Raw genomic sequence first — 13,403 nt, 5'->3', positions numbered from 1 at the left:
TTTTTTTTTTTGTTTTTTGAGACAAGGTCTCACTATAAAATCCCTTGGAGATCCTTTACCTGAGCCACCTGGGTGCTAGGATTCCAGGTATGTGCCATGCCCCAGCTAGGAGCCTTTCCCTCCTCTCCTCTCTATCTTACCTCCTCCAACGTGTTTCTCACCCAGGTCTGTTGGCAGCTCTCTCACTGTCTCTGCTGTACTGTGTAGGGTTTCATACTTCCTTTGTTGCAGTGGTTCTCAGTGTGTTGTCCCCAGACTGGCATGGCAGAAAGTTGTTAGAAATGCACACTGTCAACTTTGCTGGATTAGAGACCATGGGGTCTGTGTTCTAAGAAGCCTGAAGGTAACCTCCTGAAGGCTGGGGAGAAGCTGGTGAGAACACTGGGCTACATCTTTCCCTATTCTCCAGCCCATCCAAACTGCAGGATCTGCATTGCTAAGTACTTTGGGGCAGTATTGCACTAAATCCTCACAGCAATCCCTAAGGCCAGCATGGTGACTTCCCTACACTTGTACATGCAGAGGCTGAGAATGTACAGCTTAAGGTCCCTGCCCAGGAGCAGAGCAAGCCCTCAGCCTGGCATGTTCAACCCAGCACATTTCCCTTTCTGTTGAAGTATGTTTTAGCACATGCCTTCATGACCTATGAGGTTGGTGGCTAGAACTATTTATAGTTATATAATATAGAGGAAAGACTATGTTTTTAATTCCCAAAACCAAAAAATATTTTTTTTCCAGTATTGGAGATTGAGCCTGCGGCCTTGCCCACTGAGCTATATACTTACCCCTTTTAAAAAAAAAGTGTTATTGGGCTGGGGATTTGGCTCAGTGGTTCTGCAGCCTGCCTTGCAAGCATAAGGTCCTGAGTTCGATCCCTGGTACCACACACACACAAAAAAAGTGTTGTGTTTTGAGACAGAATCTCATTAAGTTGCTAAGTTGCCTAGGCTGAGCTTGAACTTGCAATCCTGTCTCACCTCCCCAGAGTGCTGAGGTTACAGAGGTGCATACCACACCTCACCCCAAAGCAAAATAATTTAAAAGAATGACAATATCATATGTAACTTGCACTAACTCTTTGTACATAACAATAGAAGGATATGCAGCAGTAACTCAAAGAATAAAGTAGTTTGTGTGAAGTTTAAAGTGCCCACTAGTTTCTAAAGTAGAGGGGTTTACATAATGTGCTTAGGGGTTGAAGAGGTCCAGGTTTCCTGTGCATCCAGTCAAGTTACTCACCCCTGTGACCCTCAGAGTCCTCACTGTGAAATGGAGATAAGGATGCTGCAGCACCCAGAGGGTTGGAGATGAAGTCAATTCATGTGGAGCCTGACACAGAGCCCAGCACATCTTCAGTGGCAAATATTGGCTCTGTTATTAGCAATCCTGTTGGATCTTAAGAAAAGAGGAGGAGGTATTTGGTACAGGTGCAAAGCCCCTATGATGAATGTTATCATTATGTATGTCTAAAATGTACCAATAAATGTTTGCTATTTAAAAAAAAAAAGTCCAGAACAATTCAATGAACTTCTTCCTTACCTTATAGTTTTAAGTGAAATGGGATAATGACAGACAGGCTTAAGTCTGCCAGGTGCAGTGGCGTACCCTGTAAACCCAGCTTCTTGGGAGGCTAAGACAGGAGGATCACAAGTTTTAGGTCAGCCCTGGCAACTTAGCAAGAACTTCTCTCAAAATAAAATTGAAAAGAAGCTCGGGATATAGTTCAGTGGTAGAACATTTGCTTAGGATGTGTGAGGCCCTGGGTTCAATCTCTGGTACTGCCAAAAAGGGTACTTCAGGCCTTCATACAGAGTATTTTAATATTAGAGTTTGAGATGAGCAGTATCTCATCCTTCTATTTTCCTTCTCACGGCAGACTGATTTCCGATTCTATTGGATGCATTCAAAGTTACCAGAAGAGGAAGGACTGGGAGAGAAAACCAAGCTCAATCCTGTAAGGCCTGGTATTAGGATCACAGAGTTCTTTATAGTGTTTGATTTGGACTGGTCTGTTACCTACATAGAATCACTGTGAATCTTTTTTGAGTCACAGTGGTGTAGTGGGAAGAGTATGGGTGTAACAGCTGGATCCTGTTGGATCGTAAGAAAAATATCTGGAGCAAGTTGAATTCTATGTGTGGCTTTAACCATTTACCAGTCCAAGTTTTTAAATATAGGATGACCAAAAATTGCTTTTTTTCCCCCACTTATTTTTATAGGATAATATAACAGGAAATATAAAAACAACAATTTTATCAAATTTATTTAATACAAGAATTGACTGGTGGGCTGGGAATTTGACTCAGCTGGGGATTTGGTTCTGCAGCCTGCCTTGCAAGCACAATGGCCCGAGTTCGATCCCCAGTACCACAAAAACAAAAACAAAACAAGAATTGACTAGTTGAAATGACATGTGCCTGAGTGGTGCTCAGGATAGTCAGTACATAAACATGTTGCTAGAGTGATGCTTGGAATAAACTGTTAAGTGGCCTGTTATTAATGACCAGGTTGAAAGCTGGGGTGTACTTCAGTGTTAAAGAACTTGGTTAGCATGCATAGGCCCTGGGTTTGATCCCCAGCACTACAAAGACATTTTTTTGTTGTTTTGTTTGGGTTTTTTTTTTTGAGACAGGGCCTCACTATGCAGTCCAGATTGGCCTTGAACTTGTTATGTACCTCAGGCTGGCCTTGAACTTGGGGTGTTTCTCTCGCCTCAGCCCATGCACTACCACGCCTGGCTACAAAAATTTTTTTAAATTCATTTTTCAAATAATTAATAATCATAAGGGGAGGGAGCTTAAGGGGAGAAGGGAATGGAAAAAAAGGGGCAGGATGTGCCATGTACAGGTACAAATTCCCTACAACAGGGACTAGGGATTTAGCTCAGTGGTTCCGCTGCCTGCCTCGCAAGCACAAGGACCTGAGTTCAATCCCAATCCGCTACCAAAACAAAACAAAACATTAAAATGTGTAATGCCCCTCCTTGCTTATTCTTTGGGGCTGGGGATTTAGCTCAGTGATTCTGCCACCTGCCCAAGTGCAAAGACCGGAGTTCGATCCCCGGTACCCAAAAAAAAAAAAAAAAAACCCCAAACAAACCAAATTCTCTATAACGAGTGTTATCGTTATGTATGCCTAAAATGTACCAATAAATGTTTTGCTATTATAAAAACAGCAATTGTTGATAATATTTCTTTAGCCACCTACACGTGTATGTAGCTGTGAAGACAGGCACCTAGTAAGAGACATGTATATTTCTTATTTAGTTACTGATCTTGGGTTTGTGTTATTTTATTAAATAATTTAATAAGTTAAAATATAAAAAGTGGCCTTGTATAAAAAAATAATAGTAAGTTAAGTTAATAGCCTCACTTGCCCTTAATTTCTTCATCTGCAAAATAGAGTTTCTATCCTCTTACTTGCAGAGCTGTTGTAAGAATCAAATGATAAAAGTATTCAGGTCCTTCTAACATAATACTTAAGATGGACATGTACTAAATGATCGTTGATAGAAAATGCTATCACAGTGATTGATTGATTGATTGATTTGGGGGCTGGGGATCAAATCCAAGGCCTCACTCATGCTAGGTAAGTGCTCTACCACTGACCTAGATCCTTTACACTAAGTTACAGCCTCAGCTTCTTTTTCTTTTATTTTTCTTTTGAGGCAGAGCATTGCTCAGTTACCCTTATTGGGGGTGAATATGTAAGTTTCCTGCCTGAGCCTCCTGGAGTGCTGGGATTCCAGGCATGTGTCATCCTCCCAGCTGAAGAGTCTGGTTTCTAGTAACGTCCCCATAGTGCTAATGCTGCTGGTCCACTGGCCGCAGCCTGAGAAACGCTGCTGTTGTGTCTGAGCCTCACCTCATTCATCTTCCATTTCACAGAGCAGAACAGGGTTCTCCAGAGGCCTAATGGCCCAATTTGAGAGCCCAAAGATCTTGGCCATCCAACCAATGACTTCAGAATGTGTCGGGGTGTGGTGGAGATCAGGCCACATATCTTCAGTCGTAGCTTCTTGAGAAGCCAAGACAGGAAGTCACCTGAGCTCAGGAGTTTGAGACCAGCCTGGGCAACATAGGAGACAAAAAATAAAAATATGCCATGTATATGTGGGATGATATGCAGTGCCGAGAGGCATGTGCTCTACCACTAAGCCACCTCCCCAGCTATTGTTTTATAATATTGTTTTGAGACAAAATCTTACAAAGTTGTCTAGGCTGGTCTGCAACTTCTGATTCTCCTGCCTCAGCCTCATAAGTAGCTGGAATTACAGGTGTGTGCATGTACCTCTGTGCCCAACCACCAATAAGTTTGGTTTTGGTTTTTTTTGTTTGTTTGTTTTTTCCTTTTTTATGTGGTACTGTGGAGAAAGTACAGGGCTTTGAACATACCAGGCAAGCACACACTGAGCCACATCCCCAGCCCAGCATCAGGAATTCTTTTTTTGTGTGGTTTTTGAGACAGGGTCTCCTTATGTAATCCAGGCTGGCTTCAAACTCGAGGCAATCCTCCTGCCTCATCCTCCTGAGTGCTGGGATTACAAGTGTGTGCCACTATGCCTGGTTTAGCATCAGGGATTCTTAAAAACTCCCAGATGATTCTCCTACCCCCAGGCAATCTTTGTGTATAAAGGAAGATCTAGAAACACTGAGCAGTCTTAAGGGCAGGGGGGGATGGAAAGGAGAGAGAAGGATAAAACTGAAAATGTGAGTAGAGATTTTTAGTTGCTAGAACCAATATCATATGTAACATGTACTAACTCATCATTCTCATTTATATTTCAGTTTAAATTTGTGGGGCTAAAGAATTTCCCATGTACCCCTGAGAGCCTGTGCAAGGTGCTGGCTATGGATTTCCCTTTTGAGGTAATGGAACCAACCTCTCTGTTGCTTTGATGTGACTATAGGGCACAGGGAGGCTCAGGTTTTTGTTTTGTTTTGTTTTTTGGAGGGTATGGTATTGAACTTGGGACCTTGATCTTGCAAGGCAGGTGGCAGCGCCATTGAGCTAAGTCCCCAGCCGAGGTACACAGGTTTTTGGATTTTTTGTTTTAGTTACACAGGTTTTAGGACATCTTCCAGTTTGCTGTGTCAGAGCAGAGCTGGAGGCTGACTCGGTGGATGGACAGAATGTGCCTGCAGCCCTCCAGCCTGTGGCTAAGTTAAATGCCAGAGCTCTGGGAAGGAAACTGAGGCCCAGAGAGGAAGAAGGACCTCCAACCCTGGGTCCTTCTTGTGTGTCTTCCTTCCACAAGTACGAGAACAGCTATCTCTTGTTGGCCACCATGCTGATTATGAAACAGGGGCATCTTTCTCTGCCACAAATGTTTGGACCTGATCTTCTCCTGGCCAAAGCACAAGTCTCCAGGATTCAGTTCTCCTGAACAGTGGTTTGCCCAGACTTGCTCCATCTTAGCACCAACAGCCTCCTATCCCCAGAAGGCCTCAGGCCTAGGCAGTCTTTTGTCATCTTCAGAACCTGCAGTGTCCCTCAGCCAGCAGATTCCCTGCCCAGCACCCCCTTACAGTTCTGTCTAGTCACCCACACAGAATTGCTTGGATGGATCTAATTTTATAAAGGATACAGCTTCCTGAATGCGGAAACGGCAAAGGCTGAGTTGCCTTCATTTCTGGGAGTCAATTAGGAAGGTGGTGAGAACAGTGTCTTTATTTATAACCCTTATACCCCAGTGGCAAGAAATGCTTTTTAGAGATGAGTCACTGAATCACAGAAAAGACAATGTGGGGCTGTAGGAGGTCTTCCCGTTGAGAAAAGCTGAATTTCCCAGAATGTGGCTCACAAACACTTTAGGGGGAGGCATAGGCAGCCAGGAGTGGCAGGGAAGCAGGAATCTGGCATCCTGTGTTCTCTGCTTGTAGCCTGGCACCTTTGAGGTCCTGTCCTTTCGGTGCAGGAGGCTCAGCCACTGTGCCAGACTTTTGAATGGTGGACAGTAACTGGAATCTGGGGATGGAAGACCTGGACTCAAGCTAGATTTCCACTTCATACTCCTGTGTTTTTAGAGGACCCCCCTGGAGTCCCCTGAGCCTGGGCAGCTCTTCTCAAGACCCTCCTTGTGGGTCTGGGGATTTACCTCAGTGGCTCCACCGGCTGCCTCACAAGCCCAAGGACCTGAGTTCGATCCCCAGTACCCGCCCCAAAAAAGAAAGTAATGGGCCAAGGATTTAGCTCAGTGGTGCCGCTGCCTGCCTTGCAAGCGCAGGGACCAGAGTTCGATCCTCGGTACCAAAAAATAAACAAAAACAATAAAGTAGTATTTGGGTTTTTGTTTTCTAAAATTTAGTTTTCTAGGCCATTTCTTCATTTAGAGAAATTGCATGTGTGGAAAGCAAGGACTCCTAAAACATAAGGACTCCCTCTGTGTGACTCCAGCAGCCATGGTGACTCTGTTTGCCTCTCACAGGTAGATGGACTGCTCTTCTACCACAAGCAGACCCACTACAGCCCTGGAAGTACACCCTTGGTGGGCTGGCTGCGCCCCTATATGGTATCAGATGTCCTGGGCATGGATGTGCCTGCAGGTCCACTGACCACCAAGCCGGAGTATGCAGGGCACCAGCTGCAACAAATCATTGAGCACAAGAGAAGCCAGAAGGACGCAAGGGAGAAGCTCACACACGAGGCGTGCGAGAGCGGCTGTTATGAGTTAGAACACCTGTCCACTCCTATGCTACAGCACCCTTCCCAGGACCCTGGCCAGCTTGGGGGCTTCATGGAGACCTAGAAAGGGCAGCCTGCTTAGGAGCTAGGGACAGGGGCACCGGGGAGGACAGTCACAACAGGTGACTTGGTTTTACTGCAGTAGAAACTTTCTTATCTAAAATGCTGACTCAGGCAGCTGGAAAGGTGCTGAATATTCACATGGATTTGAACAGCTCCTACTGTGGTAAGTGTATCTCAGATCTGCACTGTAAACATGTAATTAGAAGTTGTTAGCTAGGCATTGGTGGTATACACCTTGGAATCCTAGCACTCAGGAGGGTGAGGCAGGAGGATCACCACGAATTCAAGGCCACCCTGGACTACATGGTGAAACCCTGTCCCCCAAAATAAACAACAACAAAAAAGGAAAAAAAAAAATAGGAAGAAGTGGTTTGCGATCTTTAGGGTGCAGACAGCTGTGGATCCCCATGTGCCTCCACTCCTGAGGCCGCCTAAACACTGGCTGTCTAGTCTTGGCCCATTTCATCTCTTAGCACCAAGATGTTCTGCGGCGCGTCCAGGTGCTGGTGTAGGCAGCACCATGTTTTTGAAAAGTCTTATTAGGAAATGCAGTTCTCGGTATTGGAGTGTGTGATTTTCTTTGGTTTAGACATGGCCAGAGGTAAAATGCTACTGGGACTTGTCCACAGATGTCTGATCTCCCACCAGCGATAAACCTCAATCGAGGGCCCTGAAATGTAGAGCAGATTTTGGGGGTAGACAGGACTCGGTCCCTGACTTGAGGGGAGCACAGTTCAGTGAGAAATGGACACAGCAGGGTGTGGGTTATATCACAGTGGAGAAATGAGTGCCCAATGCAAAAGGGTGCAGAGAGCATCAATCAGGGATGCAAAGAGGCAGGGGGAGGGTGTTCATGGGAAGGGAACAAGCTGAGGCTCTGCGGAGGGTCCTGTGTGAAGGGACCAGGAAGGACAGAGTGGCACAGACAGGCAGTGCTGCTGCACCTCCTGAGCAGGACAGGCCTGGCCTTGGATACTGAAACACGTTTAGCACAACCTGGGCAAGGGAGCTGGGGAGAGACAAGAAGCCTGGGATTTTGTGTCACAGGGGAAGGGGTCATGAGGAAAGAGGTCTTAGATTGTGAGCTAGAGCTCTCAGATGGCCATGCAAGTAGAAGGTGATGTCTGCAACTAACCAGTAAGGTTCTGCTGCATGTTTAAGAAATGTGTCCCAGTTCCTGTGGCCGCTGCTTTCTAGCACTTCTCTAACCAGACACAGGGGCACACAGCAGGAACAGTGTTCTGCAGACAATTTCAGAGGGCTCTGCTCAGCTCTTGTGTGACATGCAGTGTTCCTTTGAATCAATTCTCTCAGAAAACACATCCAAGCAGAAGCCATAGTCAGGCAGAGCCCAATTACCGGGATTCAGCACATCCTTTGGAACACGCCTCAGTGTCTGCTCCGAGAGCTGCTCTTGCTGACTCTGTAAAACTGGAGAAGGAAGAACCCTCACATGGTGATGATCCTGCATCCTGCTGGCTGCAGATTCAAGCATTCGCCTCCACCAGTAAGCCCCTTCCTGAATATAGGTCAATTCTGCAATAGGCACACTGTTCCTTTGCCAAGGAGATATCATAGGCAGCCTAGATGTTTGTTTAATCCCTGACTGACATCTAAATGTTCTATTCTTGGTCTTTAGCTTTATCAGTCCTGTGGCTCTGGATGCCAGTATCCATAGCAGCTTGGGCTGGCTGTGCTTGGGATGAAGTGGCCTGGAAAGACTGCTTCCCCAAATCTCCCTTTGTGCAGACAGATGTGTGCATGAGTCCTAGAACTTTTCAGCAAGATGTACCCATGAGAGCCACTTGATGCTGTGGGTCGCCAGGTAGGAAGGGCTTCCCTCAGACTAGCACCTACAATGATGTTTTTAACTGAGGAGCCAGTTTTAGTGACCTGGATAGCAGTGTGTCTCCTGGTCCTATTTCTTAGCGACTGTACAGTATTGAAGCTGGCTGGGTTAGAGGTTGCTGTGTTGGAATCGTTTTTTGGCTGCCCTCCTAAACAAACAAAAGTCAAACCTGCAGCTGAGTGTGGTGGCGCACGCCTGTAATCCCAGCACTTGGGAGGCTGAGGCAGGAATATCCTTGGGAGTTCCAGACCAGCCTGGGCTACATAGTGAGTTCCAGAGCAATCTGAACTAGATCATGAGTCCTTGTCTCACAAACAAACAGGGCCAGGGATTTAGCTCAGCGGTTCGGTGGCCTGCCTCGCAAGCGCAAGAACCCAAGTTCCATCCCGGTACTAAAAAAAACCCAAAAAAACAAAACAAACAAAAAAGAACCCTGCAGTCTAGTTCAGTTAAGGAGGAAATCACAGAATCACAGGGGAAGTGATTTTTTGAGCTGAGACCTTAAGAATGTCTGGTGTTTTAGGGTCTGTGACCTTAAGAATGTCAGATTTGTCTGGTGAAGAAGTAGGGGTGGGGAGGGTAGAATTTCTTTTTTTTTCCTTTGGCACCGGGGATCAAGCTCAGGACCTTGCCCTTGCAAGGCAGGTGCAGTGCCACTGAGCTAAATTCCTTGCCCTAGAATTTCTGGATAGAGGCCTGAAACTTATTAAAAGCAAAACAACAGCAACAGAAAAACCCAGCCAAGCCATGGTTCACGCCTGTAAGTTCTACTGTGGGAGGCTGAGGCAGGAGAATCACATGTTTGAGATCAGCCTAGGCAACTTAGTCCCTATCTCAGTAAAAGGAGGTCAGGTCAGGATGTATCTCAGTGGCATGAGACTAGCATGCTCAATAATTCCCAGTACTGAAAAAAAAATTTAAAAAATTAAAAATGTGAGCCAGGAGTTGTGGCACACACCTGTAACTCCAGCAGTCTGAAGGCTGAGGCAGGAGAATTGCTGTGAGTTTGAGGCCAGCCTGGGCTACATAGCTCAAAGCCAGCCTGAACAATAGACACTTGTCTCCAAAAAAAAAAAGTGCAAAGATCAAAAATACATACTATAGCATCCTTCTCCCAAGGTTCCCTCTTTATTTTTCACCGTCAAATTTCAGCCGTGAAGCCAAGCCAAGCATTCAGTAGCTAAAGGAGACCAGATCAGAGCGTGCAAAGCTGTCTTATTTCATCTGTTCCCATATAAAATGGGTATCATCATCCACCTGCCTCATTTTATCCTGGTGAGGTTAGATGAACAAGTTATTTAGAGCAATGGGGAATTGGACTGGACAAACACAACACATACAGTGTCCTCCCTTTTATGGGGGATTTTGGGGATTGAACCCAGGGTCTTTTGCATGCTTGACATGCACTCTACTAGGTTATATTCTCCCATCTATTTTTTTTTAACTTGGCTTAGGTATTTAAATTTATGTATTTACTTATTTATTTGTTACCAGGGATCAACCTTGGGACCTTGTGCTTGCAAAGCAGGCGGTGGAACCACTGAGCTAAATCCCCAGCCCCACTCTCCCATCTCTTTTAAATGTTTAATTTTTATTATTTTTGAGAGAGAGGACGTTCAGACAGGGTCTCTCATTGTGTCATCCAGACTGGTCTCAAACTCTTTATTTTTTTTCTTTTTATTATTTATTTATTTATTTATTTGTGTATGTATTTATGTTTGGCCTAACTCTTGATCCTCCTGCCTCAGCTTCCTGAGAGCTGGGTTTATAGGTGTGCACCGCCATACCTGGCCTCAAGACACAAACTTTAGCTCTCTCCATTGGATGTATATGCAGTAGTTTGTTCGCTGAGCGGTGGTCCTTACATTGCTTCTATCACTTGCCGTCGCAGACCACTGTGCATCCTGTAGGCGCTGACTGAGTAGTGTGGCCCCGCCCAGCTGGGTCTCTGAGTCCCTGGTAAAGGTGGGCGGGTGAAGTTGCCTCTGGACTTCAGGCCTCCTGAGAGTCAGCTCTCAGAGCTAGCCAGCAGCCAGCACTCCCTTTGTTATGCACATCACAAGCATGGTCCTGTTGGGACTGTGGTGGCCTGGATTCTGGAGAGCTCTGCCCTACACAGCTTCTCGCCCCCGCACAGCTGTGCCTCCTGAAACACTGCTGCGGGCTCTCAGCTCATTTAACCTCTTTATTACTTTTCTTCGTGCAGTCCCTGGACTGGGAGTTGGAGTACCCAGGTTCAAGTTCTATCTCAGTGTAATTTATGAGTTGTATGACCATGGATAAGTTGCTCACTCCAGTGTCCCCAAGGTCACTGAGCTAAATAAGTCTAAACGTGGCCTTGTCCTCTCCAATACTCAGCCAGTGACTTACTCTATTCAGGCCCTGCTGTTTTCCTCCATCCGAGGAAGAAAAATTATTTGTTGTTACTACCTAAACATTTTTTAAAGTTACACACACACACACACACACACACACACGCAAAATTTCAACACACTCATGGAAAAAAACTGCTCTTAGAGGAAGATAGAAGTCGCCCTTCAGGACAGCAGAGACCAGGAGGGGCATATGGTGCTTTGGCCAGTTGGGAATGTTCTGGTTTTTCACTTGTGTGATATTGCATAGGTGTGTTCAGATTATGAAAATTCATCAAGCTGTATACTTACATTTGTACTTAGTTAAAAGTACATAAAATGTACAAAAGTCCATATAGGGAAACTCACCCCCCTTTGTGAAATAAACTCTCATTAATATAGGCCCGGCTGGCCTCAAACTCATGATCCTCCTGCCTCAGCCTCCCCAGTGCTGAGATCACAGGTGTGTGTACAACACCTGACTCCCACTTCTCTCTAGATGCCTACTTCCCCTCCTGAAAGCCACTGTTACCCTCCTTGTGCATTCCTCCAAAGTTTTTACATTTACGGATATATACATGTCCCTTTTCTTCTGTATACAAAGGACAGCATATCATGTACATTGTTGCGTCTTCCCTTTTCTAGTTTCATGCTACCCCATGCCACTATTTGCACTTAGAGAGGCCGCAGCCCATTGTGCAGCTGTGGAAATACATACTACTGTCTTCACAAGAATAGTGCAGTACTGAAGTGAGCTCCTGTATGTCTGATGAGCCTAACCTAGAGCCAGCCTTATGGTGCAAAGGAGAAACTAAGTTAGCTGGGATAGAAGCCGACTCACACATGGGGGTTTGTCCTCTGTCACTGAGGACAGCCTGAAGTTGCTGTTGAAATGATGCAGAAAGTGGCCAGGGATTTGGTTCACTGACACTGCACCTGGCTCAAAAGTGCAAGGTTGTGAGTGCAATCTCTGGTACCAAAAAAATAAAAAGACAGAGCGATGTTAGGGGTTGCTTTTAAAGACCAGAGCTGGATATAGGGGTGTCTTACTTTTTTCCTGTTGCTGAATCAAAATACCTGATAACCAAAGTTAAAAACAAGAAGGTTTATTTGTCTTATAGTTCATAGAGGTTTCAGTCCATAATTGGCTGGCTCTAAAGCAGAGTAGCAGAGGGGCAACAAGACAGAAGACAGAAGGACGGGACCTTAACAGCATCATTCTGCCCCTTTTATTCAGACTGCTTAGGGTGGGTAACACTCCAGCCCTTAATCCTAGTGCCCTTGGGCTAGCCCTACTATGAATCAGTCACACACCCTAGATTCAGCCATTTCTGAGAAAGCATGAGGCTTTGGGGAGACATTGAAACCCAAGCCATAACAGGAAGCTCGGGTGGAGTTCCTGCCATTCAGGGGGATCTCTTAAGCACAAAAATTCAAAACCAGCCTGGGCAACATACCATGACCTTCCCTGGAAAAAAGTCCTAGAGCCAGGTATGGTGATGCACACCTGTGAGCCTAGCACTTGGGGAGGCTAAGGCAGGAGGATCACAAGTTTGAGGACTGTCTGGGTTACACATAGTGAGACTCAAAAGAAGTCCTAGGAGAAGCATCAGGACCCAAAGCACCTTCCATCAGTTGTCTTTTTTTCCCAGGTTCTGGAAATTCTATCCAGGGTCTTTGCACTGTATGACATTCCTGGCCCTTTTATTTTTATTTTTTAAAATTTTGATATAGTCTCACTATATGGCCCAGGTTGGGCCCTAGGTTTGGGATTCTCCTGCTTAAATCTGCTAGAGTGCTGGGTTTACAGGTGTGTGCAGTTCAGCCTCTCTCCATTGTCTGAACATTCCTACTTTGCATCTCTCTGGTCAGCTGCCGGGTTTTAGCCCGCGGAACTGGCCATGACATTGTCACTCCTTGGGACCTTTTGCGAATATTTATCTTCGGTCTGAATGCTGCAAACAGACCCAGTGCTGCCTTCCCTGTGCCCCGTTTTCAAACTAACTCCAACATTGTCCTGTGTCCCAACCCCCGGGACGGCTCCGGGCTCTTTGATGCTCCTGCGGGAGTAATAAAGTTTCTCAAAGTCTCCATGATTCTAAGATTCGAAATTGGAATTTTTAGGGATTAGAATGAGTTACACTGGTGTTGGATCCCAGAATATAGCCAGCAGGGAGAGAACTCGAGAGCGAGAAGGCTGCTCGCCCTGGGCAGCCTCTGCCAGGGGGCTGTAGGGGACTCGGAAAGGGCTGAAGGCGCGAGGGTGGTGGCTAGGGCACCCGGGTGGTAATAGTGTGCCTTTTTCGGCGGGGTTCAGCCTCACCGGCTCAGTCCTCTTTCCCTCCGCTCCCCCTCCTCCTCTACCTTCTTCCCCTCCTCCTTATTCTCCCCCTCCCCCCTCGTCCTACTCTTGTCATTCCTCCTCCTCCTCCTCCCCTCCAGCGGAGCCGCCCTCC

At 46.1% G+C, this 13,403-nt stretch overlaps 1 protein-coding gene across 4 annotated transcripts in view; it reads left to right on the top strand.

Moving 5' to 3' along the window:
- Snupn (snurportin 1) overlaps positions 1-7,051 on the top strand; it is a 27,370-nt gene extending 20,319 nt beyond the window's left edge. For 3 of the 4 annotated variants that reach the window (XM_010626318.2, XM_010626326.2, XM_010626308.3), the window contains exons 7-9: positions 1,877-1,954; positions 4,788-4,868; positions 6,428-7,051. In XM_010626318.2, coding sequence (XP_010624620.1) covers positions 1,877-1,954; positions 4,788-4,868; positions 6,428-6,748 — 480 coding nt within the window. In that variant the 3' untranslated portion in view covers positions 6,749-7,051. The remainder of the gene's footprint in view (positions 1-1,876; positions 1,955-4,787; positions 4,869-6,427) is intronic. The other variant, XM_010626333.2, reaches the window with a different exon arrangement.
- The last annotated feature ends 6,352 nt before the right edge of the window (positions 7,052-13,403 follow it).

This window comes from Fukomys damarensis, unplaced genomic scaffold (assembly GCF_012274545.1).
Source record: "Fukomys damarensis isolate Sample0158 unplaced genomic scaffold, DMR_v1.0_HiC HiC_scaffold_25, whole genome shotgun sequence".
Taxonomy (NCBI): Eukaryota; Metazoa; Chordata; class Mammalia; order Rodentia; family Bathyergidae; genus Fukomys; species Fukomys damarensis.
The sequence above is the reverse complement of the archived record's forward strand: the minus strand, read 5'-3'. Positions and strand labels throughout refer to the sequence as shown.